The sequence below is a fragment of the Trachypithecus francoisi genome, unplaced genomic scaffold (assembly GCF_009764315.1).
Source record: "Trachypithecus francoisi isolate TF-2019V2 unplaced genomic scaffold, Tfra_2.0 Lachesis_group11, whole genome shotgun sequence".
In the NCBI taxonomy this organism is placed as follows: domain Eukaryota; kingdom Metazoa; phylum Chordata; class Mammalia; order Primates; family Cercopithecidae; genus Trachypithecus; species Trachypithecus francoisi.
The window spans coordinates 10883204-10905536 of record NW_022681456.1 but is presented as its reverse complement, the minus strand read 5'-3'; the positions used below and the strand labels follow the sequence as shown (position 1 = coordinate 10905536).

Here is a 22333-nt window from a genome sequence, read left to right as displayed (position 1 = left end):
GCTGCTGGGCGCGGTGGTTCACGCCTGTAATCCCAGCACTTTGGGAGGCGAGGCGGATGGATTTCCTGAGCTCAGGAGTTCGAGACCAGCCTGGACAACATGGTGAAACTCCATCTCTACTAAAATACAAAAAATTAGACAGGCATGGTGGCGTGTGCCTGTGGTCCCAGCTACTCGGGAGGCTGAGGCAGGAGAATCGCTTGAACCTGGGAGGCAGAGGTTGTAGTGAGCTGAGATTGCACCACTGCACTCCAGCCTGGGCGATAGAGCTAGACTCTGTCTCCAAAAAAAAAAAAAAAAGGGGGGGTGGGGGAAAGGCCACAACTGCACCAGGAAACAGTCTGGGGTCACCTTTTCTCCTCTTCAAGCTGGTTAAGAAGCTCCACCTTCTCCCTGTCCGCAGCTTCCACCATTGTTCGCAGCTGGTCCATTTTGGCTTCCAATTCCAGGACATGCTGGGGAAGGCAAGAATGTCAGTAAATGGACTATTTCTGACCGAGACACAGACCCAGAAATACTTCCCCAAAGAGCTGTGGGTCACCATGGTGGGTAGGCGTTACTCTAAAATCTTATATTAAAATGCTTTCTCTATTTTAATAGGTTATTCTCAACAGCTTTCCTGGAAGATAGATGATGAAAAACCACATCGTTAAAGTGATAAAGAACAATGTTAAAACAACCCTCATCTTTTTTGAAGCTGAAACACGTAGTGAGAGTAATCCACAAACAGCAGCTATAATCACTGGTAAGGCCCTAGTAACTAGGCTGGCCTAACACCTGGATACAAAGACCAGACACTAAGGTCGAATCAAAAACAAAACTTCATCTCTGCGGTCATGGAAACTGGCACCCCAGGTCGCAGCTTTCAAACACACACAGCAAAGAAATGTACACCCATTTCCAGTGCTCTCAAGACTAGCTCCTCGGTGCCAAGCACCGGGCATGCTTCTCGGCCTCCTCAGCGGCTTTAGAAACCATCACCATCTCCACAACAAGGTCCAGACTTCACCTGGTCATGTCCGTCCCGGGCCAGAGCTAGCTCCTGCTCTATCTCCCCCACGTGGCTCGTGGCCTTGGCCACCTCCGCCCTCTCCAGATCCCGTTCCGCCAGCAGCTGCTCAATGTGCTGCTGCTTCTCCTTCAGGGCCTCCTGGAGGGCAGTGGTACCGGAGATCTTCCTGGCATAACGGGAGGAGGTTTCAGTCAACTGCAAAGGAAAGTTAGAGAAGTGAAGGGCGATGATGCTGTCAGAAAAGTGAGGGAGGCGCGATGCATGCATGGCGGGCATCTGCTCAGCAAAGCAAGGGCGCTGCTCCAGTTGGCAGGCTGGCCAGGATTAGGAAAGGCTTCAAAAACACAAGACAGCGTGTGCCTTCTGTCTATAAATCTCACAAAGAATACATCAATGTAAAGAGATCGGCCATGTGTGGTGGCTCACGCCTGTAATCCCAGCACTTTGGGAGGCCTAGGTGGGTAGACCACTTGAGGCCAGGAGTTTGAGACCTGGTCAAGATGGTGTGACCCCATCTCTACTAAAAATGCAAAAATTAGCTGGAGTGCAGGGGTGCGATCTCAGCTCACTGCAACCTCCACCTCCTGGGTTCAAGTGATTCTCCTGCCTCAGCCTCCAAAGTAGCTGGGATCACAGGCACGCACCACTACCACCCAGCTAATTTTGTATTTTTAGTAGAGACGGGGTTTTGCCGTGTTCGCTAGGCTGTTCTCGAACTCTAAAATGCTAAGGTTACAGGTGCGAGCCACCGCACCAAAGGCCATCTGCTCGGCCACTGCTGGCTCCAGACCAATTCAGCCTTGACTCCATCTTCTGCCGTCAGAGCTGCAGCTGTCGCCTGAAAGCTCTTCTCTTCATTGGTCTCCCTAGGCCCTTGCTGCAAGATGCACAGGATGCAGACTTACAGCGAGGATCTTTCCTCAATTAATAACTCGGCAACTTGAGAACTAACAAAAGAAGCCAATCGAACCCAAATGCCCTTTGCTGTTTCATTTAGTCAAAGTTCTTGAAATTACTTAAACATACTAGGAAGTAACTCCTGTTGTCTTTTTTTTTTTTTTTTTTTTTTTGAGACGGAGTCTTGCTCTTTCGCCGGGCTGGAGTGCAGTGGCCGGATCTCAGCTCACTGCAAGCTCCGCCTCCCGGGTTTTACGCCATTCTCCTGCCTCAGCCTCCGGAGTAGCTGGGACTACAGGCGCCCGCCACCTCGCCCGGCTAGTTTTTTGTATTTTTAATAGAGACGGGGTTTCACCGTGTTAGCCAGGATGGTCTCGATCTCCTGACCTCGTGATCCGCCCGTCTCGGCCTCCCAAAGTGCTGGGATTACAGGCTTGAGCCACCGCGCCCGGCCAACTCCTGTTGTCTTTTTTAACCATTTGACCTTGACCTTCCAATTGCATTATATAGCTAAATTATACCTCCTTTTGCTAGTATTTCTTCCTGAATACATTAAATGTGTGGTTCCCAACCATGTGCAGAGATGCCCCAGGGTGCTGAGCAAACTCACCAGTGCACTGTAGGATGTTTTAAATTTTCAAGAGAAACACAGTGACATCTGCTGGACTCTATGCAAACTACTAGTTCGAGGCAATTCAGTCTCACCATTAGATTGTCCTACAGTCCCTTCAATAACATCATGTCTTTCAAAGCTGGGTGTTGGCTATTCCCATGACGGAAAAGAAAGTACGATGCAAAAATCAACATGCACAGGAAATGAGGTTTGCGATAAGAAATAAGATTCCAAGGCTCTACTAGATGTGTAGAGTCCAACAGCAGCACACACAGTAACACTAACACTAAGTCATTGTGGTTATTTTTTTTTTTTTTTTTGAGATGGAGTCTCGCTCTGTCACCCAAGCTGGAATGCAGTGGCCAGATCTCAGCTCACTGCAAGCTCCGCCTCCCGGGTTCACGCCATTCTCCTGCCTCAGCCTCCCGAGTAGCTGGGACTACAGGCGCCCGCCACCTCGCCCGGCTAGTTTTTTGTATTTTTTTTTAGTAGAGACGGGGTTTCACCGTGTTAGCCAGGATGGTCTCGATCTCCTGACCTTGTGATCCGCCCGCCTCGGCCTCCCAAAGTGCTGGGATTACAGGCTTGAGCCACCGCGCCCGGCCATCATTGTGGTTATTAAATAAGAATGAATTGGCCAGGCATGGTGGCTCACGCCTCATGCCTGTAATCCCAGCACTCTGGGAAGCAGAGGCAGGCAGATCACCTGAGGTCAGGTGTTCAAGGCTGGCCTGGCCAACGTGATGAAACCTCGTCTCCACTAAAAATACTAAAAGTAGCCGGGCATGGTGGCAGGCGCCTATAATCTCAGCTACTTGGGAGGCTGAGGCAGGAAAATCACTTGAACCCAAGAGACAGAGGTTGCAGTGAGCTGAGATCACGCCACTGCACTCCAGCCTGGGCAACAGCGAGACTCTATCTCAAAAAAATTAAAAAATAAAAATAAAAACAAAGAATGAATTAAATATTTTTTCAATTTTTGTTTTTCTAAAACAGAAATACATTTCTGAGCAAAAAAATTGAAATGACACTTTCAATTCTTCCGTATCTTTGTCATACTATTTTATGGTGATTTTTGGATTAGAAACCATAAAGACACAAAAATAAGCTGTCTCACAGGTACAGAAACTCATGTCTCTTGTCAATTTTCACTACATGAGGTGAGCTAAGAGGTATGAGCACTGGTCCAAAAAATAAGAGGAGAGATTGGTGGGAGCAGGGACAGCTTGCTATTTCCCAAACAAATGGACACAATTACAAGGTAATAAAAATCACTCAAGAAAGAATTCCTGATCCAGAATAGACCCCTCCATGGAATTGTTCCTAGAACAGCAAAGGAGGCAAGCTGTCGATATCAGAGTTGCCGACCCACATTAAACAAAGCTCTGCCTGAACACAGGGGTTTGGGGTTCTTCTCCATTTCATTGTTCTTGTCATGCTTTTCTCATAAAAGTAATTCATCTGTCTCTGCATGTGCAAATGGAAATGCTCTGAGCAGTACTTATTCTACCTGAACACAGAAGAAGAAAGCCTAGATGGCTGGCAGAGGAGCACAGCCCCATGTAAAGATTTCAGTGCCTGTCCCTTCTCTGCCCGACGACAATGGAAGAGCAGGCACTGTGAGATCCCGGGCTAACCACCTCCTCCCCACAGCACCACGCAACATCCTAGCTCCTGGCCTGTGGTTCCCCATCACCCAGCGGAGACCTGAACTCAGTCTAAGGAGAGTCTGATGCCGCCATTTCTAACTTAAACAGTATTTGCCCCACTTCTAGGAAATAAACTTATGGGCAGGGCTTTTGACCCTAATAACACCTTAATAAACAGAATGAGATGTTGCCTATTTTAATGCTAGTAATTCAATTTTTATGCTCTAAACAGGAAAAAGAGGGAGAGAGGGAAAGGGACCGGGAGAAGATGGAAGAAGACAGTAATCGAAACAGGGCTTTCCTACTATCCTCTTCCGGCTCCAAAAGTTCCCTTTAGTGTCCTCTGGCTCAAGTCAGGGACGCTTCACACACTAACTGCTTCCAGTAGGTTAGGCTGTATTAATATTAACATCCTACGGACAGACCTTTTCTCAAAACACTTCAGTTCCTAAAATTATTTGAAGTCAAAGAGAAAGGCTGGGAGCGGTGGCTCACACCTGTAAATCTCAATACTTTGGAAGTCCAAGGCAGGAGGATCACTTGAGCCTAAGAATTCAAGACCAGCCTGCGCAACAGAGTGAGTCCCTCTCTCTACAAAAAAAAAAAAAAATTAAATTAAATTAACCAGGCGTGGTGGTGTGCATCGGTAGTCCCAGCTACTGGGGAGGCTGAGGCAGCAGGACGGCTTGAGCCTGGGACGATGAGGCTGGGTGACAGAGTGAGACCCTGACTCAAAAGAAAAAAAAAAAAGAGAGAGAGGGAGCGACAGATCTATGGACTTGAAGAAAAGGATCTTGCCAATGTTCCTATCATTTTGTCCTAAAATATTTTCATAGAAAATAATTCGACCCCTGTGTTAGACTAAGCAGTAGTTACACAGATTCACCACGAACACATGCATTTTTAAGCTTTTAAGAATATGAAAGGGACGATTAAAAGCACTTTCTGATTTCAAAAAATGCATTCTTGCTGGGGTTACCTTTTTCAAAACTTACTTGCAAGGACTTTCACAGCAAAAGCTGTGAGCAACATTCAGCACAAGGACAAGCAAAGCAGCAAAGCAGCAAAGCAGGGGCACTGACCACGGGCCTTAGTCATGCCTGGGAAGTGGAGGCAGGTAGAGAAAGGGGGCTTACTAGTCCTGTCCGACTGGGCCTGCTGCTCACAGAGGAGGCCACTGAGCTCACGGAGCTGAGGGAAGAGGCAGAAGGGCTGCGCTTCAGGCTGGCGGACGTGGTCGCCATCACTCGCCTCACTGCGCTGGCCTTGGCTTTGGCTGGTGTAGTGGAAGGGAAGCCAATCTTGGTAACTTTGTGGACAGGAGCAAACAAGCCATATTTGGGTTGACACTGAAAATACCTTTAGAGAACAACAAGAACAGTTAAAAAAAAAAAAAAAGACTTAATCACAAGAAATAATAACTAGAACCAAAATGCTCTCCCAACTCCTAACTGAAGGCAGGATTCCTGGAAATTCCACCACTAAGCTGGGGTTATACACCAGCATGTAGCAGTCACATGTACGTAGGCTAACAGCTTCAGTGATGGTTTAGAACACGCACTGGTGACGATATGATACACAAAGTCAGGTTTACTCACCTGTTGCTGAGATTCTACATAAAGGAAAAAAATATTTCCACAACCTATGCTATACAATAAATGTATAGCAGAGGAGTTTAGCAATAGAGCAAGCCCATTTAATAAAACCGTGCCAAACAAAGGGAAAGGAAATCAACAGGCACCTAACTTTGGCAGATCCATTAAAGTAAACAGGAAGAGCTGTGCGTGGTGGCTCACGCCTGTAATCCCAGCACTTTGGGAGGCCGAGGTGGGCAGATCAAGAGGTCAGAAGATCGAGACTATCCTGTCCAACATGGTGAAACCCAGACTCTACTAACAATACAAAAATTAGCTGGGCGTGGTGGTGCGTGTCTGTAATCCCAGCTACTCGGAGGCTGAGGCAGAGAATCGCTTGAATCTGAGAGTCACAGGTTGTGGTGAGCCCAGATAGCACCATTGCACTCCAGCCTGACAACAGAGTGAAACTCTGTCTCAAAAAAAAAAAAAAAAAAGATTCATTGAAAATTTGTAATGTTCGTTTCAATAAAAATATGCAAAAAAAAAAAAAAGTATTCTGCAAGTATAGCATTGAGAAGGCCCAGAAAAAAGAAAACGGCATTGGAGAAAAAGAAAAGAAAAAAGTAAACATGGAGAAATATTAACTAGTAATGTCTGTTTTCGGACTGACATAGGCAATGTCATGACTCTAAAGGATTACAATGCTTTAATATTAAGAAAAGATGGCTTCGTAATCATTGCAGTTCCAAGAGATCTTTATCTCCATGAGTCATAATTACTGTATGTGGTAGATAAAGCCCTTTTCTCTATAATTAATTTGCTTATAACCAATTTGTCTATGTTTTATAAGTAAAATGTTAACTACCACATTTTAATGATCAAGTGATTCATTAGTGTACTATATACTACTAATAATGCATCATAGACAACACCTGTGCCTTCAAAACATTTTGAAGAGAAGAGTGGAAATTCCTTCTGCATCTGTGTGCATTACTAGACTCCCATCCTGTGTCTGCGAGGCAAGAATGGGGTTATCCAGGCCGGACACAGTGGCTCACACCTGTAATACCAGCACTTTGGAAGACCAAGGCAGGCGGATCACCTGTGCCCAGGAGCTTGAGACCAGCCTGGACAACACCCCATGTCTACTAAAAATACAAAATTTAGCCAGGCATGGTGGCACACGCCTGTAATCTCAGCTACTTGGGAGGCTGAGGCAGGAGAATTGCTTGAACCCAGGAGACGGAGGTTGCATGCAGTGAGCCAACATGGTGCCACTGTACTCCAGTCCAGGCAAGAGAGGGAGGCCCTGTCTCCAAAAAAAAAAAAAAAAAAAAAACGGGGTTATCCTTACAATGGAAGAGGTCCACTTGCTGGTCTGTTCTCCTGCCGCAGGATGGAATTCTCATCAAATATGAAGACACGTTTTGCAGTTCTTTTCCCTAACAAAGGTGGCTACCTTCTACCCCCACCCACATCCCAGATGCCCAGGTACTCTTTCAGAAGTCAACTCCTATTAAAAGGGAGAGAAGTCAGACAGATAACATAGTATTTGCTTTCTATTTTGAAAAATAAACAGAATGCTTGTTGAGAATCTACTCAGTCATGTATTATTACGGAGACAGTCAAAAGAACAGCCCCAATTTTAGTGTGGGGAAAACAAATCAGCAGATGGGTCTCAGGAAATAAAAGTGCCACTCTTCCAAACACACCTTTCCATGTTATGATACACACTTGGTGAGACTGGCTTGAGCATCGTCACGTACAAGAGTGACACAAGATGTTGCACAACGCCAAACCAACCTTGTTCCAGCAACAGCGCCATCGTTCTTCCCAAGCGGCTCGTCTAACTCCACACCACACCATTCCCCCTTGGCAAAGTCTGTCTCGCCAAGAAACCGGACTACACCAGCCTTAGTGCCACCAACCTGGAAGAAGAGAAGGTTAAAATCAAGAGATGAACGTTACTCTATAGCTTAATCATTTGTGGTTCCAACTAGTAACTAGGTACTACATTCCACCATTTCCACCAGCAACTTCTTTGCTTTAGCTTCTCTTTGACTCTAACAGTTCTCCTGAAGGAAGTCTGGCAAAGAAACTTAGCTGGCTGACTTATATTACCAGAGTGATTTGATGCCTAATATGTCGTAATAACGAGATAGCCAATCTAATATGTAGATATTAAGGCTGTTCACCAAGTTCACTATTCCTTGTCTTAGAAAACACTTTATCTTTTTTTTTTTTTTTTTTTTTTTTTGAGACAGGGTCTCACTCTGTCGTCCAGGCTACAGTGCAGTGGCACGATCATGGCTCACCGCAACCTTGATCTCCTGGGCTCAGGGGATCTCCCCACCTCAGCCTCCTGGGTAGCTGAAACTACAGGTGCACACCACCAAACAGGTTAACTTTTTGTATTTTTTGTGGAGACAGGGTTTCGCCATATTGCCCAGGCTGGTCTTGAACTCCTGGGCTCAAGTGATCTGCCTACCTCAGCTTCCCAAAGTGTTGGGATTACAGGCGTGAGCCACCACTCTTGGACCTTATTTTATTTTTCTAACAGAAATGCTCCTGCTTCAAAACAAACTTGTGGCTGGGCACAGTGGTTCATGCCTGTAATCTCAGCACTTTGGGAGGCCCAGGCAGAAGAACTGCTTGAGCCCAGGAGTTCGAGACCAGCCTGGACAACATAAGGAAGACCCTGTCTGTACAAACAATAAAAAAAAATTAGCCGGGCACAGTGGTGTGCGCCTGTGGTCCCAGCTACTCAGGACGCTCAGGTGGGAGGACTGCTTGAGCCCAAGGGTTTGAGGCTGTAGTGAGCCACAATTCTACCACTGCACTCCAGCCTGGGCGACGGAGTGAGGCTCCACCTCAAAAAAATAAAAAAATAAATAGGCCAGGCACGATGGCTCATGTCTCCCAGCACTTTGGGAGGCCGAGGTGGGTGGATCACTTGAAGTCGGGAGTTTGAAAGCAGCCTGGCCAACATTAAAACCCCGTCTCAACTAAAAATACAAAAATCAGCTGGGTGTGGTGGCTCACGCCTATAGTCCCAGCTACTTGGGAGGCTGAGGCACAAGAAAAACTTGAACCCAGGGGCGGAGGTTGCAGTGAGCCAAGATCACACCACTGCACTCCAGCCTGGGCGACAGGGCAAGACTGTCTCAAAAAAAAGGACTTCAAAAAATAATTGGCTCGGTATGGAAGTTCATGCCTATAATCCCAGCACTTTGGGAGGCTGAGGTGGGAGGATCATCGGCATCCCCAAGGCTGCAACGAGCCATGATCACACCACTGCACTACAGCCTGGGCAACAGAACAAGAAACTGTTTCAAAAAAATAATAATAATTGACTCTTGCTATTTTCCACAGTGAGGCTCTCTGTTTCTTCACAACTATTAAAATTATCATTCCTAGGCTGGGTACAGTGGCTCAGGTCTGTAATCCCAACACTTTGGGAGGCCAAAGCAGGTGGATCACTTGAGGCCAGGAGTTCAAGACCAGCCTTACCAACATGGTGAAACTCCATCTCTGCTAAAAATACAAAAATTAGCTGGATGTGGTAGCACACGCCTATAATCCCAGCCACTCAGGTGGCTAAGGCATGAGAATTGCCTGAACCTAGGAGGAGGAGGTTGCAGTGAGCCAAGACTGTGCCACTGTACTCCAGCCTGAGTGACACCGTGAGACTTTGTCTAAAAAAAAAAAGAGTACCAGTTCTAGACTTGACACATTTGATCTTTTAATACTCGTTAGTTAGTACCAACACACAAATTGTCACCTATATAAAATTGGCCTTACTGCAGTTGGGTCAAAAGAAAATAAAGAAAGTTGGTCTGAATTTTCTCATTCAGGGCAGCAGTCCAGCCAGCATCATGTGAGCACGACACAGCACATTAGTTAAAGATGATGTAGCCTCTTCAGATAATGTGTTAAATTCTTTGGGGGTGAGTCGAAGTTACTGCCATGACAATTGTTTTTCCAAGAGACATCTAACAGGCTATAGTCAGTAATTCTCCAAGCAAACTACAAGCTTCATTCAGATCAGCTTTGTAAAAAGTAATTGCAAATAACAAATTAGCAACTATTTCTCTAAATGCAGGTAATATACATGTATCCTGAAAAAAAATCATGTCACAAAGTTTGTCTGAAAGGAATGATTACTAGTTCCTAGAACAGAAAGGTTTTTAATATTTTTTCTCCCACCAAACATGGAACTCTTCACTCATATAACATAAAATGTATTTTTCTTTTCCCTGTAAAAAATCAGTAATTATTCTATAAAGACAGAAAGTCACATGAAGTCCTAAAATCATCAAATGTTTTTCTACTTAATCATTCTACAATCAAAAAACATGTCTACGCATTTAAACAGGACTTTATAAAGTTAGGTTTTATTTCTCATGTGTTCCAGACAATGCAGAAAAGTCTAGTACATGCACGTACAGGAAACAGAAGCATTAAATAATGCACTGACAATAAATAGAAGCCACTATGATCAAATCATATCTAAGAAATCTATGTTCTAAGACAAATATCTAAGTGATTAAAGAAAAACATTTTTAATATTGAAACAAAAAACAAGGCCAGGTGCAGTGGCTCATGCCTGTAATCCCACCATTTTGGGAAGCCAAGGCAGGAGGATCATTTGAGGACAGGAGTTTGAGACTGGCCTGGGCAACACAGTGAGATCCCATCTCTACAAAAATTTTAAAATTAGCCAGGCATGGTGGCATGAGCCTGTGATCCCAGCTACTCAGGCTGCAAGTGAGCTATGATCATGACACTGCATTCCAGCCTGAACAAGACAGTGAGACCCTGTCTCAAAAACAAACAAACAAAGAAACTAAAAGATAGATTCCCATGGCAAACACAAACAAGCATAATTCATTCTCTTTACTCTCAGAACGTTAGCATATAACTCCTAACACTGTGGTAAAAGTCACTATTGAAGACAGAATTAATTTAAACTAGAAACTCAAAAAAAAAAAACCCTAGCTACTATTTTTATGCTTTAGCAAACCTCAGATTTTTAAGTTATCATTCATTTATTCAATATGTATTTCTTGAGTGTTTGGATCCTTGAAAAACAAAGATAAACAGAATACAGCGTTGGCCACTGAGGGAGACAAGACAAGAAGATTCAGACAAGAAATTCCTGTAAAAAGTGTGAAGTGCATCCAGAGGTTTCTACAAAATGCTGTGGGAACAGAAACAAATACCCTTCCTGTAAGCTCCTGTGAAAAATAAAAACACTGATAAATTCCTGCTGGGTTAATGAGTGGGTCTACAAACAGGACACAGAAACAATCCTCTCTGGACTCTCTCATCTCTTCATTATCTAGTTCTCAGCAAGCCATTTAATCTCACAGTGCCTGAGTGCATAAAGCTATAAAACGTGAGGGGTTGTTCCACAGGAATTTTGTAAGCAGTCTTGTAAGGTGGCTTCTTATCTGCCATATTCCAAGATAAATGGCTTATTTTAAAAAGTAAACATGGGGGCCGGGCGCAGTGACTCACACCTGTAATCCCAGCACTTTGGGAGGCCGAGGCGGGCAGATCACTTGAGGTCAGGAGTTTGAGACCAGCCTGGCCAACATGGTGAAACTCTCTACTAAAAATACAAAAATTAGTCAGACGTGGTGGCGGGCGCCTGCAATCCCAGCTACTTGGGAGGCTGAGGCGGGAACATCACTTCGACCCCGGAGGTGGAGGTCGCAGAGACCCAAGATCACACCACTGCATTTCAATTAAAAAAAATAAAATAAAATAAATCAACATGGTTAGCTGGTATTTGCCAAATACAAATGTAGGCCTCAAACTTAATTGCCTGTGACATGAAAGAGCCAAAGCACTGGTACTTTTTTTTTTTTTTTGAGACGGAGTTTCGCTTTGTCATCCAGGCTGGAGTCAAGTAGCATGATCTCAGCTCACTGCAACCTCCGCCTCCCAGGTTCCAGAGAGTTTCCTGCCTCAGCCTCCCGAGCAGCTGGGATTACAGGCACCCGCCACCACGCCCGGCTAATATTTTTGTATTTTTAGTGGAGACGGGGTTTCACCATGTTGGCCAGGCTGGTCTCAAACTTCTGACCTCAACTGATTGCACCCACCTTGACCTCCCAAAATGCTAGGATCACAGACGTGAGCCACCACATCTGGCCACTTTTGATTACCTCAAGTAATATAATTCTCTCCAGTGGAGGGCCAGTTGACCTTCCAGCAACTCCCCTACAGAGAAGGGTAAAATCTTCACTGGCCCTAGGTTGACCTCTGCGTGTCATACTTTACTCTTCCCTTCATGGGTATAAAGTTACGACTGTATTCAAAACCCTCTGATTCTCTCCACACTATTTAATGAGCTCCTACTATGCACCAGGCACTGTCCTAAGTGTCGTGGGTGTGACAGTGAATGAGACAGAAAGTTTCTGTGTTTTCACGGAGGTTAAATTCTGGTCAGGGAGAAATGGACAATAAACAAGTGAAAAAATGAAAGCCAATTTCAACTGGTGAAGAATGCTATGAAAAAAATCAAACAGGGTAGTGTGATGCTGCTATAGAAGGTGTCTTTAGTTGGGGTGGCCAAGGAAGGGATGCCTGAGGAGGTAACATTTGAGCCACGACTTGAGTGACCACGAGGCACTAGGGACAAAACATCCCAAGCAGAAGAAACAGCAAATTCTGAAGTGGGAATGAGTCTGGGAGTTCAGAAACAGCAGAGGGGCCCGGGCACGGTGGCTCATGCCTGTCATTCCAGCACTTTGGGAGGCCAAGGCAGACAGATCATTTGAGGACAGGAATTTGAGACCAAACTGGGCAACATGGCGAAACCCTGTCTCTACTAAAAATACAAAACTCAGCCAGCTGTGGTGGCTCACACCTGTAGTCCTAGCTACTCAGAAGGCTGAGGCACGAGAATTGCTTGAGCCCTGTAGGCAGAGAGTGCAACAAGCCGAAATGGCGCCGCTGCACTCCAGCCTGCGCAACAGAGCAAAACTCATCTCAAAAAAAAAAAAAGAAGAAAGAAAGAAAAGAAACAGCAAAGGGGCCAGTGTAGCCATAGCAGAGTGAGAAAACAGGGTAAGAAGGGTAAGAGGTCGAGAGGGTGGGCAGGTCTAGAGAACAAGGGGCACTGCAGGTCCAAGGAAGGAGTTTCAATTGTTTTTAATGCCATGAGGAGCCGCGTTAGATCATGATGTGTTGGTCTTGCCACATCTACAACACCTGGAACAACTTCCGGTGCATAGCAGATGCTCAGGATATTTTCTGAATGAACTGCAGACTGTTAAACACAGCCTTTATAAAGCCATCATATTTTCTCTAGACTAAATAAACAGTCCCAGTTACTTTGTTCCTTTTATGACATCATTTTGAGTCTCCCAATCTCTAAGGGGTGACATTAAATAAACCCCCTTAAAAATAAATGTGACAAGAGCAAATGACACATAACAGATACCCTCTCGTAAGTCTAACTCTCCCTAGAACAAACAGGTAAACAAAAGATGCGTAATTATGAATAGACGCTTTGGCTAAAAGATGAAGAAGTGATACCTGACTTGCACTTTATGTCTCGGAACTACTTAATCTCCGCTTCTGAAAGACAACTGAGCTTCCACAGGATCCAGACCCCAAGAATATCAAGACACTGGAAAGGGTAGTGCATGCCTGTAGTCCCAGCTACATGGGAGGCTGGGACAGGAGAATTGTTTGAACCTGGGAGGTGGAGGTTGCAGAGAGCCGAGATCATGCCACTGCATTCCAGCCTGGGCAACAGAGCAAGACTCTGTCTCCAAAAAAAAAAAAAAAAAAAAAAAATCACCTCTTCTAACCATGAGGGTAGATAAAATACAGAATATTTACTCACCAGAAGCAATCTTGTATATGGCACCCACTTGACCAAAATACTAGCAAAGTTTGCTTTTTAAATCTACAAAAGATCATACACTACCAAGTGTCTGAGGCTCAAGATATTTTTGTGATTATGCTTAGAGAACTCACAGGGACAATCAAGTTGTTAAGTTAGGAGCTGGGATCCAGTAATAAGACAACACTGGTGCTCAGGACTCAGGCCTGTGTGGTCAAACCTCCCTCTCCCCAAGTCCCAAAGCAGCGGCATGGGCTCCTCAGCACAGAAAAGCTCCAAACTCCCAAGCCCCAACAGCCTACACAAAGTTCTCAAGGCTACACAGATACCAAATTTGGCACCTTTGGGGTTAAGATGTTGGCTCAGGTTTACAAAAAGAAACCACTGCCCAATTACTGAGCACCACAGAAAACGCTCCAGACATTGCGAAAATCAAAGCCAATGTTGCAGGCAGACTGGGCGCTACTAAAAAGATTTCAGGCAAGGGAACAGCATCACCAAACTGACATTTTGATTGAACCTCTCTGTAATTATGCAAAGAACAGAAGTGAGGAGAGACGAGGCAAGAGGCATGGACGGTGCCCCGCAAGTCCAGGTAAAGATGATGATGGTCTGACCCGAAGCAGTTAGGGCCACAGGACACAGGTGAGGACGATGGACAGCGAGACCAGAGGCGTGGGTTCGGACAGGCAGGTGGACGGTCTCCTGTGTTTCCAAGCCTCAAAAGGAAAACTGGGGAACCTTCTCACAACTGAAAGCAAGGAGCAGGAAGAGCACTGACAACAATGACCCGCTAAAATGTGACCCCACTGAGTCTGCTGTGCAAAAACGTGACCCCACTGAGTCTGGTGTGCAAAAACGTGACCCCACTGAGTCTGCTGTGCACAAACAGGAAAACGCTGCTGAACGCAGCTTCTCTGCACCAGCATGAGGCGCTCTGTATTTCCCTCCTGGACGATCCTAAAAGGTTATACTGGGTGAAGTTTAGAACTTCTGGGAAACTGAAAAATGAAAAAAAAAACCTTGGCCGGGCGCAGTGGCTCACGCCTGTAAACCCAACACTTTGGGAGGCCAAGGTGCGCGGATCATTTGAGATTGAGAGTTCGAGGCCAGACTGGCCAACATGGTGAAACCCCGGCTCTACGAAAAAAAATACAGGCCAGGCGTGGTGGCTCACACCTGTAATCCCAACACTTTGGGAGGCCGAGAAGGGCTGATCACCTGAGGTCAGGAGTTCAAGACCAGCCTGACCAACATGGAAAAACCCTGTCTCTATTAAAAATCCAAAATTAGCCAGGCATGGTGGCACATTCAGGTAATTCCAGCTACTCAGGAGGCTGAGACAGGAGAATCGCTTGAATCCGGGAGGCGGAGGTTGCAGTGAGATTGCGCCATTGCACTCCAGCCTGGGCAACAAGAGTAAAACCTGGTCTAAAAAAAAAAAAAAAAAATTAGCGGGTGTGGTGGTGGGTGCCTGTAATTCCAGCTATGCTACTTGGGAAGCTGAGGCAGAAGAATTGCTTGAACTTTAAGGGGCAGAGGCTACAGTAAACTGAGATCATGCCACTGCACTTTAGCTGGGCAAAAGAGCAAGATTCCATCTTGATTTAAAAAAAAAAAAAACTAAAATCAGAAAAAAAAAAAAAATTCAAATCTGCAGCAAACCTCATCGCAAAGGAATTAAGCCAGGTAAAATCCATAGTGTTGGAAAAGATCTCAAGATTCAGCCAAAAGGGCTTTTAACTAAATGTGACTATCTGGAGTCTTTCCAATTGTGGACCATACAAAACAGCAAATCCTGCCACCAACTACTCCATCAGCAGTCAAGACAAATGGATTTCAGGTAAAGAACAACTTCCCCAGAGCACAAACCCCCACCCAAAAAGAGCCCAAGAATTCCCCAAGTCGGCAATGAAGAAACACTCAATGTAAATGCAAGGTCACAACCAGGCTCAGAGGTTTGAGGTTCTAAGTCACCGGTAAGAGGACGGAGAAAAATAGAAGAAATCAAATTATTAGGTGCAGCATATACTGCTCGGGTGATGGGTGCACCAAAATCTCACAAATTGCCACTAAAGAACTTACTCATGTTAGCAAACACCACCAGTTCCCCAATAATCTATGGTAACAAAAAAAATTTAATTAAAAAAGTTAACAAGGGCCAGGCGCAGTGGCTCACGCCTGTAATCCCAGCACTCTGGGAGGCAGAGGCAGGTGGACTGCCTGAACTCAGGAGTTCACGACTAGCCTGGGCAACATGGCAAAACCCCATCTCTACTAAAAATACAAAGAATTAGCTGGGCGTGGTGGCGCACGTTTGTAGTCCCAGCCACTCCGGAGGCTGAGGCACAAGAATCGCTTGAACCCAGGAGGCAGAGGTTGCAGTGAGCCAAGATTGCACCACTGTACTCCAGCCTGGGGGGACAGAGAGAGACTCTGTCTCAAAAAAAAAAAAAAGTTAATATGATAAATGAATTTAAAAAAAGAGCTTTAACTACCTTAACAAGGTGAAAAAAAGCACTAGTAAGACTAAAAGAAAAACTTACCAGGAAGGACATATTTGTATACACTGTTTGTAGAAACAAAAATAAAGGCTTTTTTGATTGCAATTTGGCAATATCTATTAACAATTTTAAACTATTTATACCCCTTGACTCGAATTTCATTTCTAGGGGAAAAATGGGTGGCAATCTAAATGTATACGATTAAATTAGGTATAGTACATCAAATAGTATAATATCAAACAGCAGCTTATTGTTTTAAATTAAGACCTGTATTTCCTTCCATACAAATGCCCCAGATCTACAGTCTACAGTCTACAAAAGCATATTATTAAAATTGGTCTATATATAAGACTCCACTATGTGTGCGTTTTAATTCTACAAATTAGACAACCCTCACAAAAACAGTGTTCAGCAAATGAAGACAGACACCAAAAAGCACATACTGGATAAATTTTAGTTATTTAAGGTTCAAACACAAGCAAAACAAATCTGGTAAAAACTTTTTTAATTCTCAGGAAGATATTTTTCCCCTTTCACAGTATCAAAGACCTGTATAAGAAGTCTTGAGCTCATGCCTGTAATCCCAGCAGTTTGGGAGGCCAAGGAGGGCGCATCACAAGGTCAGGAGCTCGAGACCAGCCTAGCCAATATGGTGAAACCCCGTCTCTATTAAAAATAAAAAAATTAGGTCGGGCATGGTGGCTCACGCCTGTAATCCCAGCACTTTGGGAGGCCGAGACAGGCAGATCACGAGGTCAGAAGATCACGACCATCCTGGCTAACATGGGTGAAACCCCATCTCTACTAAAAACACACACACAAAAAAATTAGCAGCCGGGCGCGGTGGCTCACACCTCTAATCCCAGCACTTTGGGAGGCCAAGGCAGGCAGATCATTATGTCAGAAGATCGAGACCATCCTGGCTAACACGGTGAAACCCCATCTCTACGAAAAACACACACACAAAAAAAATTAGCGGCCAGGCACAGTGGCTCACGCCTGTAATCCCAGCGCTTTGGGAGGCCGAGGCGAGTGGATCACGAGGCCAAGGGTTCAAGATCAGCCTGACCAACACGGTGAAACCCTGTCTCTACTAAAAATACAAAAATTAGCTAGGCGTGGTGGTGGGCGCCTGTAATCCCAGCTACTCAGGAGGCTGAGGCAGGAGAATTGCTTGAACCTGGGAGGCGGAGGTTGCAGTGAGCCAAGATCGCACCACTGCACTCCAGCCTGGGGGACAGAGTGAGACTCCATCTCAAAAAAAAAAAAAAAAAAACATTAGCCAGGCATGGTGGCAGGCACCTGTAGTCCCAGCTACTCAGGAGGCTGAGGCAGGAGAATGGCATGAACGCAGGAGGTGGAGCTGAGAACGCGCCACTGCACTCCGCCTGGGGGACAGAGTGAGACTCCGTCTCAAAAAACTATATAAAGGCCGGGCGCGGTGGCTCAAGCCTGTAATCCCAGCACTTTGGGAGGCCGAGACGGGCGATCACAAGGTCAGGAGATCGAGACCATCCTGGCTAACACGGTGAAACCCCGTCTCTACTAAAAATACAAAAATTAGCCGGCGAGATGGCGGGCGCCTGTAGTCCCAGCTACTCGGAGGCTGAGGCGAGAGAACGGCGTAAACCCAGGAGGCGGAGCTTGCAGTGAGCTGAGATCCGGCCACTGCACTCCAGCCTGGGCGACAGAGCGAGACTCCGTCTCAAAAAAAAAAAAAAAAAAAAAAAAAAAAAAAAAAAAAAAAAAAAAAACTATATAAAATTAGCTGGGCGTGGTGGCACATGCCTGTAGTTCCAGCTACTCAGGAGGCTGAGGCAGGAGAATGGCATGAACCCAGGAGGTGGAGCTTGCAGTGAGCTGAGAACACGCCACTGCACTCCAGCCTGGGGGACAGAGCGAGACTCTGTCTCCAAAAATAAAAAATAATAATAAAAAAAAAGAAGTGTTGAGGCCGGGCGCGGTGGCTCAAGCCTGTAATCCCAGCACTTTGGGAGGCCGAGACGGGCGGATCACGAGGTCAGGAGATCGAGACCATCTGGTGAACATGGGGAAACCCCGTCTCTACTAAAAAAATACAAAAACTAGCCGGCGAGGTGGCGGGCGCCTGTAATCCCAGCTACTCGGGAGCTGAGGCAGGAGAATGGCGTAAACCCGGGAGGCGGAGCTGGCAGTGAGCTGAGATCCGGCCACTGCACTCCAGCCTGGGCGACAGAGCGAGACTCCGTCTCAAAAAAAAAAAAAAAAAAAAAAAGAAGTGTTGAGAAGAAGAAAATTCTACCCTAAGATTCTTAGTGTAAGGGCCCTGGGAGTAGCTCGTAGAAAGATAAAGCTTGTCAGTTCAAATATAAAAAGCTGACAAGTCACCCCTCTCATGTATGGTCATGAGCTAAAAATTCAGCACAGAACACGCAGTCCAAGGCATGGAGACAACCATGTTGAAACAGAACAGCTAGGCATCAGTCAAACTGTCCAAGAACCTGACATCACATCCTAGAAATATCAAATATAGTCGAAATGCAGCACTTCAGCCTTGCTTATAGAGGTTAGGAAACTAAGTGTTAAATATCTCACTCACTGAGGTCCCAAAGGCAAAGCAGGGACTCAGCTGTCTTCTTAGCACTATGCTACTCTGCTCCTCTTTAAAAAAAAAAAAAAAACAATCACTAAATTCAGAGGTTCTAGAATGTAGAGCACGTAGATCTTATACCTTGCGTTTCCGCTTATTAGTCAAACAGTAGCTACTGCACATTTCTTTCCTCTTCCTAAATCTAAACCTCATCATTTGAAAGGCCCGAAATTCTTCTTCTTTTTTTTTCCCCCCTTTGAGACAGAGTCTCACTCTGTTGCCCAGGCTAGAGTGCAGTGGCGCAATCTCAGCTCACTGCAAGCTCCTCCTCCTGGGTTCAAGCAATTCTCCTGCCTCAGCTTCCCAAGTAGCTGGGATTACAGGTGTGTGCCACTGCGCTCAACTAGTTTTTGTATTTTTAGTAGAAACGGGGTTTCACCATGTTGACCAGGCTAGTCTTGAACTCCTGACCCTAGGTGCCACACCTGCCTCAGCCTCCAAAACTGCTGGTATTATAGGCATGAGCCACTGCACCTGGCCTCGGCCCAGAAATTCTGAAGTAACATCCTCTGACGCCTTGAGTTTTCCAAGCCATTTAAAGGTAGCAGAATCTTACAGACACCCACATAATTTCACTAAACCAAAAATTACAAATCAGAAGGGGAAAAAAATCCGATTTTTATAAACACACCTAAGTTCACTTCTGAGCTTATTTTGTCAATAAAGTTACTTTTTTTGTTGTTGTGAAACAGGGTCTTGCCGGAGTGCCATTATGTAATCATAGTTCCCTGCAGCTTCCATCTCCCAGGCTCAGCCTCCTGAGTACCTGGGACTATAGGCATGTGATACCATGTTTGGCTTATTTTTATTTTATATGGAGTCTTGCTTTGTTGCCCAGCCTGGAGTGTAGTGATGCCATCTTGGCTCACTGCAATTTCCACCTCCTGGGTTTAAGTCATTCTCCTGCCTAAGCCTCCCGAGTAGCTTGGATTACAGGTGCCTGCCACCATGCCTGGCTAATTTTTGTATTTTTAGTAGAGACGGGGTGTCGCCATGTTGGCCAGGCTGGTCTTGAACTCCTGACCTCAAGTGATCCACCCGCTCAGCCTCCCAAAGTACTGGGATTACAGGAGTGAGTCACCCCGCCCGGCCAATTATTTTATTTTTTATAGAGACGGGGTCTTACTTTGTTGCCCAGGTTCAAGTGATCCTCCCACCTTGACCTCCCAAAATGCTGGGATTACAGGCGTGAGCCACCGTACCTGGCCACTGTTACCTTAATATTTACAAGTTCCTTGTTAGTATAGTGGTGAGTATTTCTGCCTGTCATGCAGAGACTGCAGTTCGAGTCCCCAACAGGCAGCCATATAGTATTAAGAAAACAATCTTTGTTTTTTTTGAGACAGAGTCTTGCTCTGTCTCCCAGGCTGGAGTGCAGCGGCACAATCTTGGCTCACTGCAAGCTCCGCCTCCTGGGTTCAGGCCATTCTCCTGCCTCAGCCTCCCAAGTATCTGGGACTACAGGCGCCTGCCACCATGCCTGGCTAATTTTTTGTATTTTTAGTAGAGACGGGGTTTCACCGCGTTAGCCAGGATGGTCTTGATCACCTAACCTCATGATCTGCCCGCCTCGGCCTCCCAAAGTGTTGGGATTACAGGCGTGAGCCACCGCGCCTGGCCAAGAAAATTTTTAATAACAAAAGTAAATATTTACAAATTATAAACTCAATATTCTTTTAGCTAAACTGCTAGATACAACTAGATCACTGCAAATCTATGCTCTTTCTAGACACAAACTACACGCCAGTTTCTAATTTGTTGCATAGTTACCCATAAACTGAACTAATTAATTTCTCTATAAAGGAGGGGTCATCCCTCCAGAACAGACACTGAGCCAAGGAGTATCCTATGTGTGTATTTCTGGCTCTTTTTTTTTGAGACAGTCTCACTCTTTCGCCCAGGCTGGAGTGTAGTGGCACAATCTTGGCTCACTGCAACCTCCGCCTCCTGGGTTCAAGCAATTCTCTGCCTCAGCCTCCTGAGTAGCTGGGATTACAGGCGCCCACCACCAATCCCAGCTAATTTTTTGTATTTTTAGTAGAGACGGGGTTTCACCATCTTGGCCAGGCTGGTCTTGAACTCCGGACCTTGTGATCCGCCTTAGCCTCCCAAGTGCTGGGATTACAGGCGTGAGCCACCGCGCCCAGCCCGGATGTGTGTATTTCAACCACTCCCTGGTGTTTACATCTCAGTTCAACAAAATGACCTCAGAATGTTTCTCTACTCACCAATACTCTGTCTCCAATTTTGAGCTCTCTTTCTCCTTTCTTGATTGAGCCAGCCTCTGAAAGGTTGGAGACAGATTCGCTGGCAGTTTTTGTAAGGTTGCTGATCGGAGGCGTAGCTGAAGGTTCCTTTGCTGCTGGCTGTGATGGTTTCTGGGGAATGTTTGAGGGGGTGGCTGGAGAGGAAGACACCATGCTGGCTGCAGAAGTGGACAGCGGTGAAGTAGCTCGGGAGGCAGGCGTCATCTGCAGGCCATTAGCTTCATCTTCTGCTTGTACCTTCCTTGTTAACTTTGAAGGTCGGGTAAATATGCCCTTTAAAGGCTCACATTGGAAATAGCGAACTCCTGCCACCGAACCGTCGTTCTTGCCTATGGGTTCATCTAAAACAATTCCAGCCCACTGGCCTGGTGCAAACTGAGTTTCTCCAAGAAACTGGATAAATCCAGGCTTATTTCCATTCACCCAAACTCGCTCCCCAACTCGAAAGTCATCCACAAATTCCTCCTGAGTCTCCGATGATGGAGTGCTGGATGCTTTTTCACTGGATATTGTTTTTTCTACTGGAGCTACAACTGAAAACAAAACAGCAGAAGAGATTCGATTTAATATTCAAGCAGACAACCTCAAACTTCAAGAAAAACTGGAGAAAGCCAACAGCCCGCAGTAGTCTACAACTCTTAGAAAGGTTGTTTTTTGTTTGTTTTGTTTTTTTTAGACAAAGTCTCATTGTCTCCCAGGCAGAAGTGCAGTGGCACGATCTCGGCTCACTGCAAGCCCCGCCTTCCGGGTCCTCGCCATTCTTCTGCCTCAGCCTCCCAAGTAGCCGGGACTACAGGCACCTGCCACGACGCCTGACTAATTTTTTGTATTTTTAGTAGAGGTGGGGTTTCACCGTGTTAGCCAGGATGGTCTCAATCTCCTGACCTCATGATCCGCCCGCCTCGGCCTCCCAAAGTGCTGGGATTACAGGCGTGAGCCACCGCACCCAGCTGTTTTTTGTTCTTTTGAGACAGAGTCTTGCTCTGTTGTCCAGGCTGAAGTGCAGTGGTATGATCTCAGTTAACTGCAACCTCCACCTCCTGGGTACAAGTGATTCTCCTGCCTCAGCCTCCTCAGTAGCTGGGATTACAGATGTGCACCACCATACCTGGCTAATTTTTGTATTTTTCGTAGAGACGGGGGTCTCACCATGTTGGCCAGGCTGGTTTCAAACTCCTGACCTCAAGTGAACTTCCCACCTCAGCCTCCCAAAGTATTGGGATTACACGCATGAGCCACTGTGCTTCACCAAAGTGTTTTTGTTTGTTTTGTGTTGTTCTGTTTTAAACAAGGAAGCCAAGAATAACTGATCCTTCACTACCAT

General features: G+C 45.7%; 1 protein-coding gene across 13 annotated transcripts in view; it reads right to left on the bottom strand.

The window, feature by feature from the left end:
- CLIP1 (CAP-Gly domain containing linker protein 1) overlaps nt 1-22333 on the bottom strand; it is a 158378-nt gene that overhangs the window by 88295 nt on the left and 47750 nt on the right. For all 13 annotated transcript variants that reach the window (XM_033220292.1, XM_033220293.1, XM_033220295.1 and 10 more), the window contains exons 3-7: nt 20971-21542; nt 7552-7676; nt 5308-5530; nt 1010-1207; nt 352-455 (exon numbers count right to left, since the gene is read on the bottom strand). In XM_033220292.1, coding sequence (XP_033076183.1) covers nt 352-455; nt 1010-1207; nt 5308-5530; nt 7552-7676; nt 20971-21542 — 1222 coding nt within the window. The remainder of the gene's footprint in view (nt 1-351; nt 456-1009; nt 1208-5307; nt 5531-7551; nt 7677-20970; nt 21543-22333) is intronic.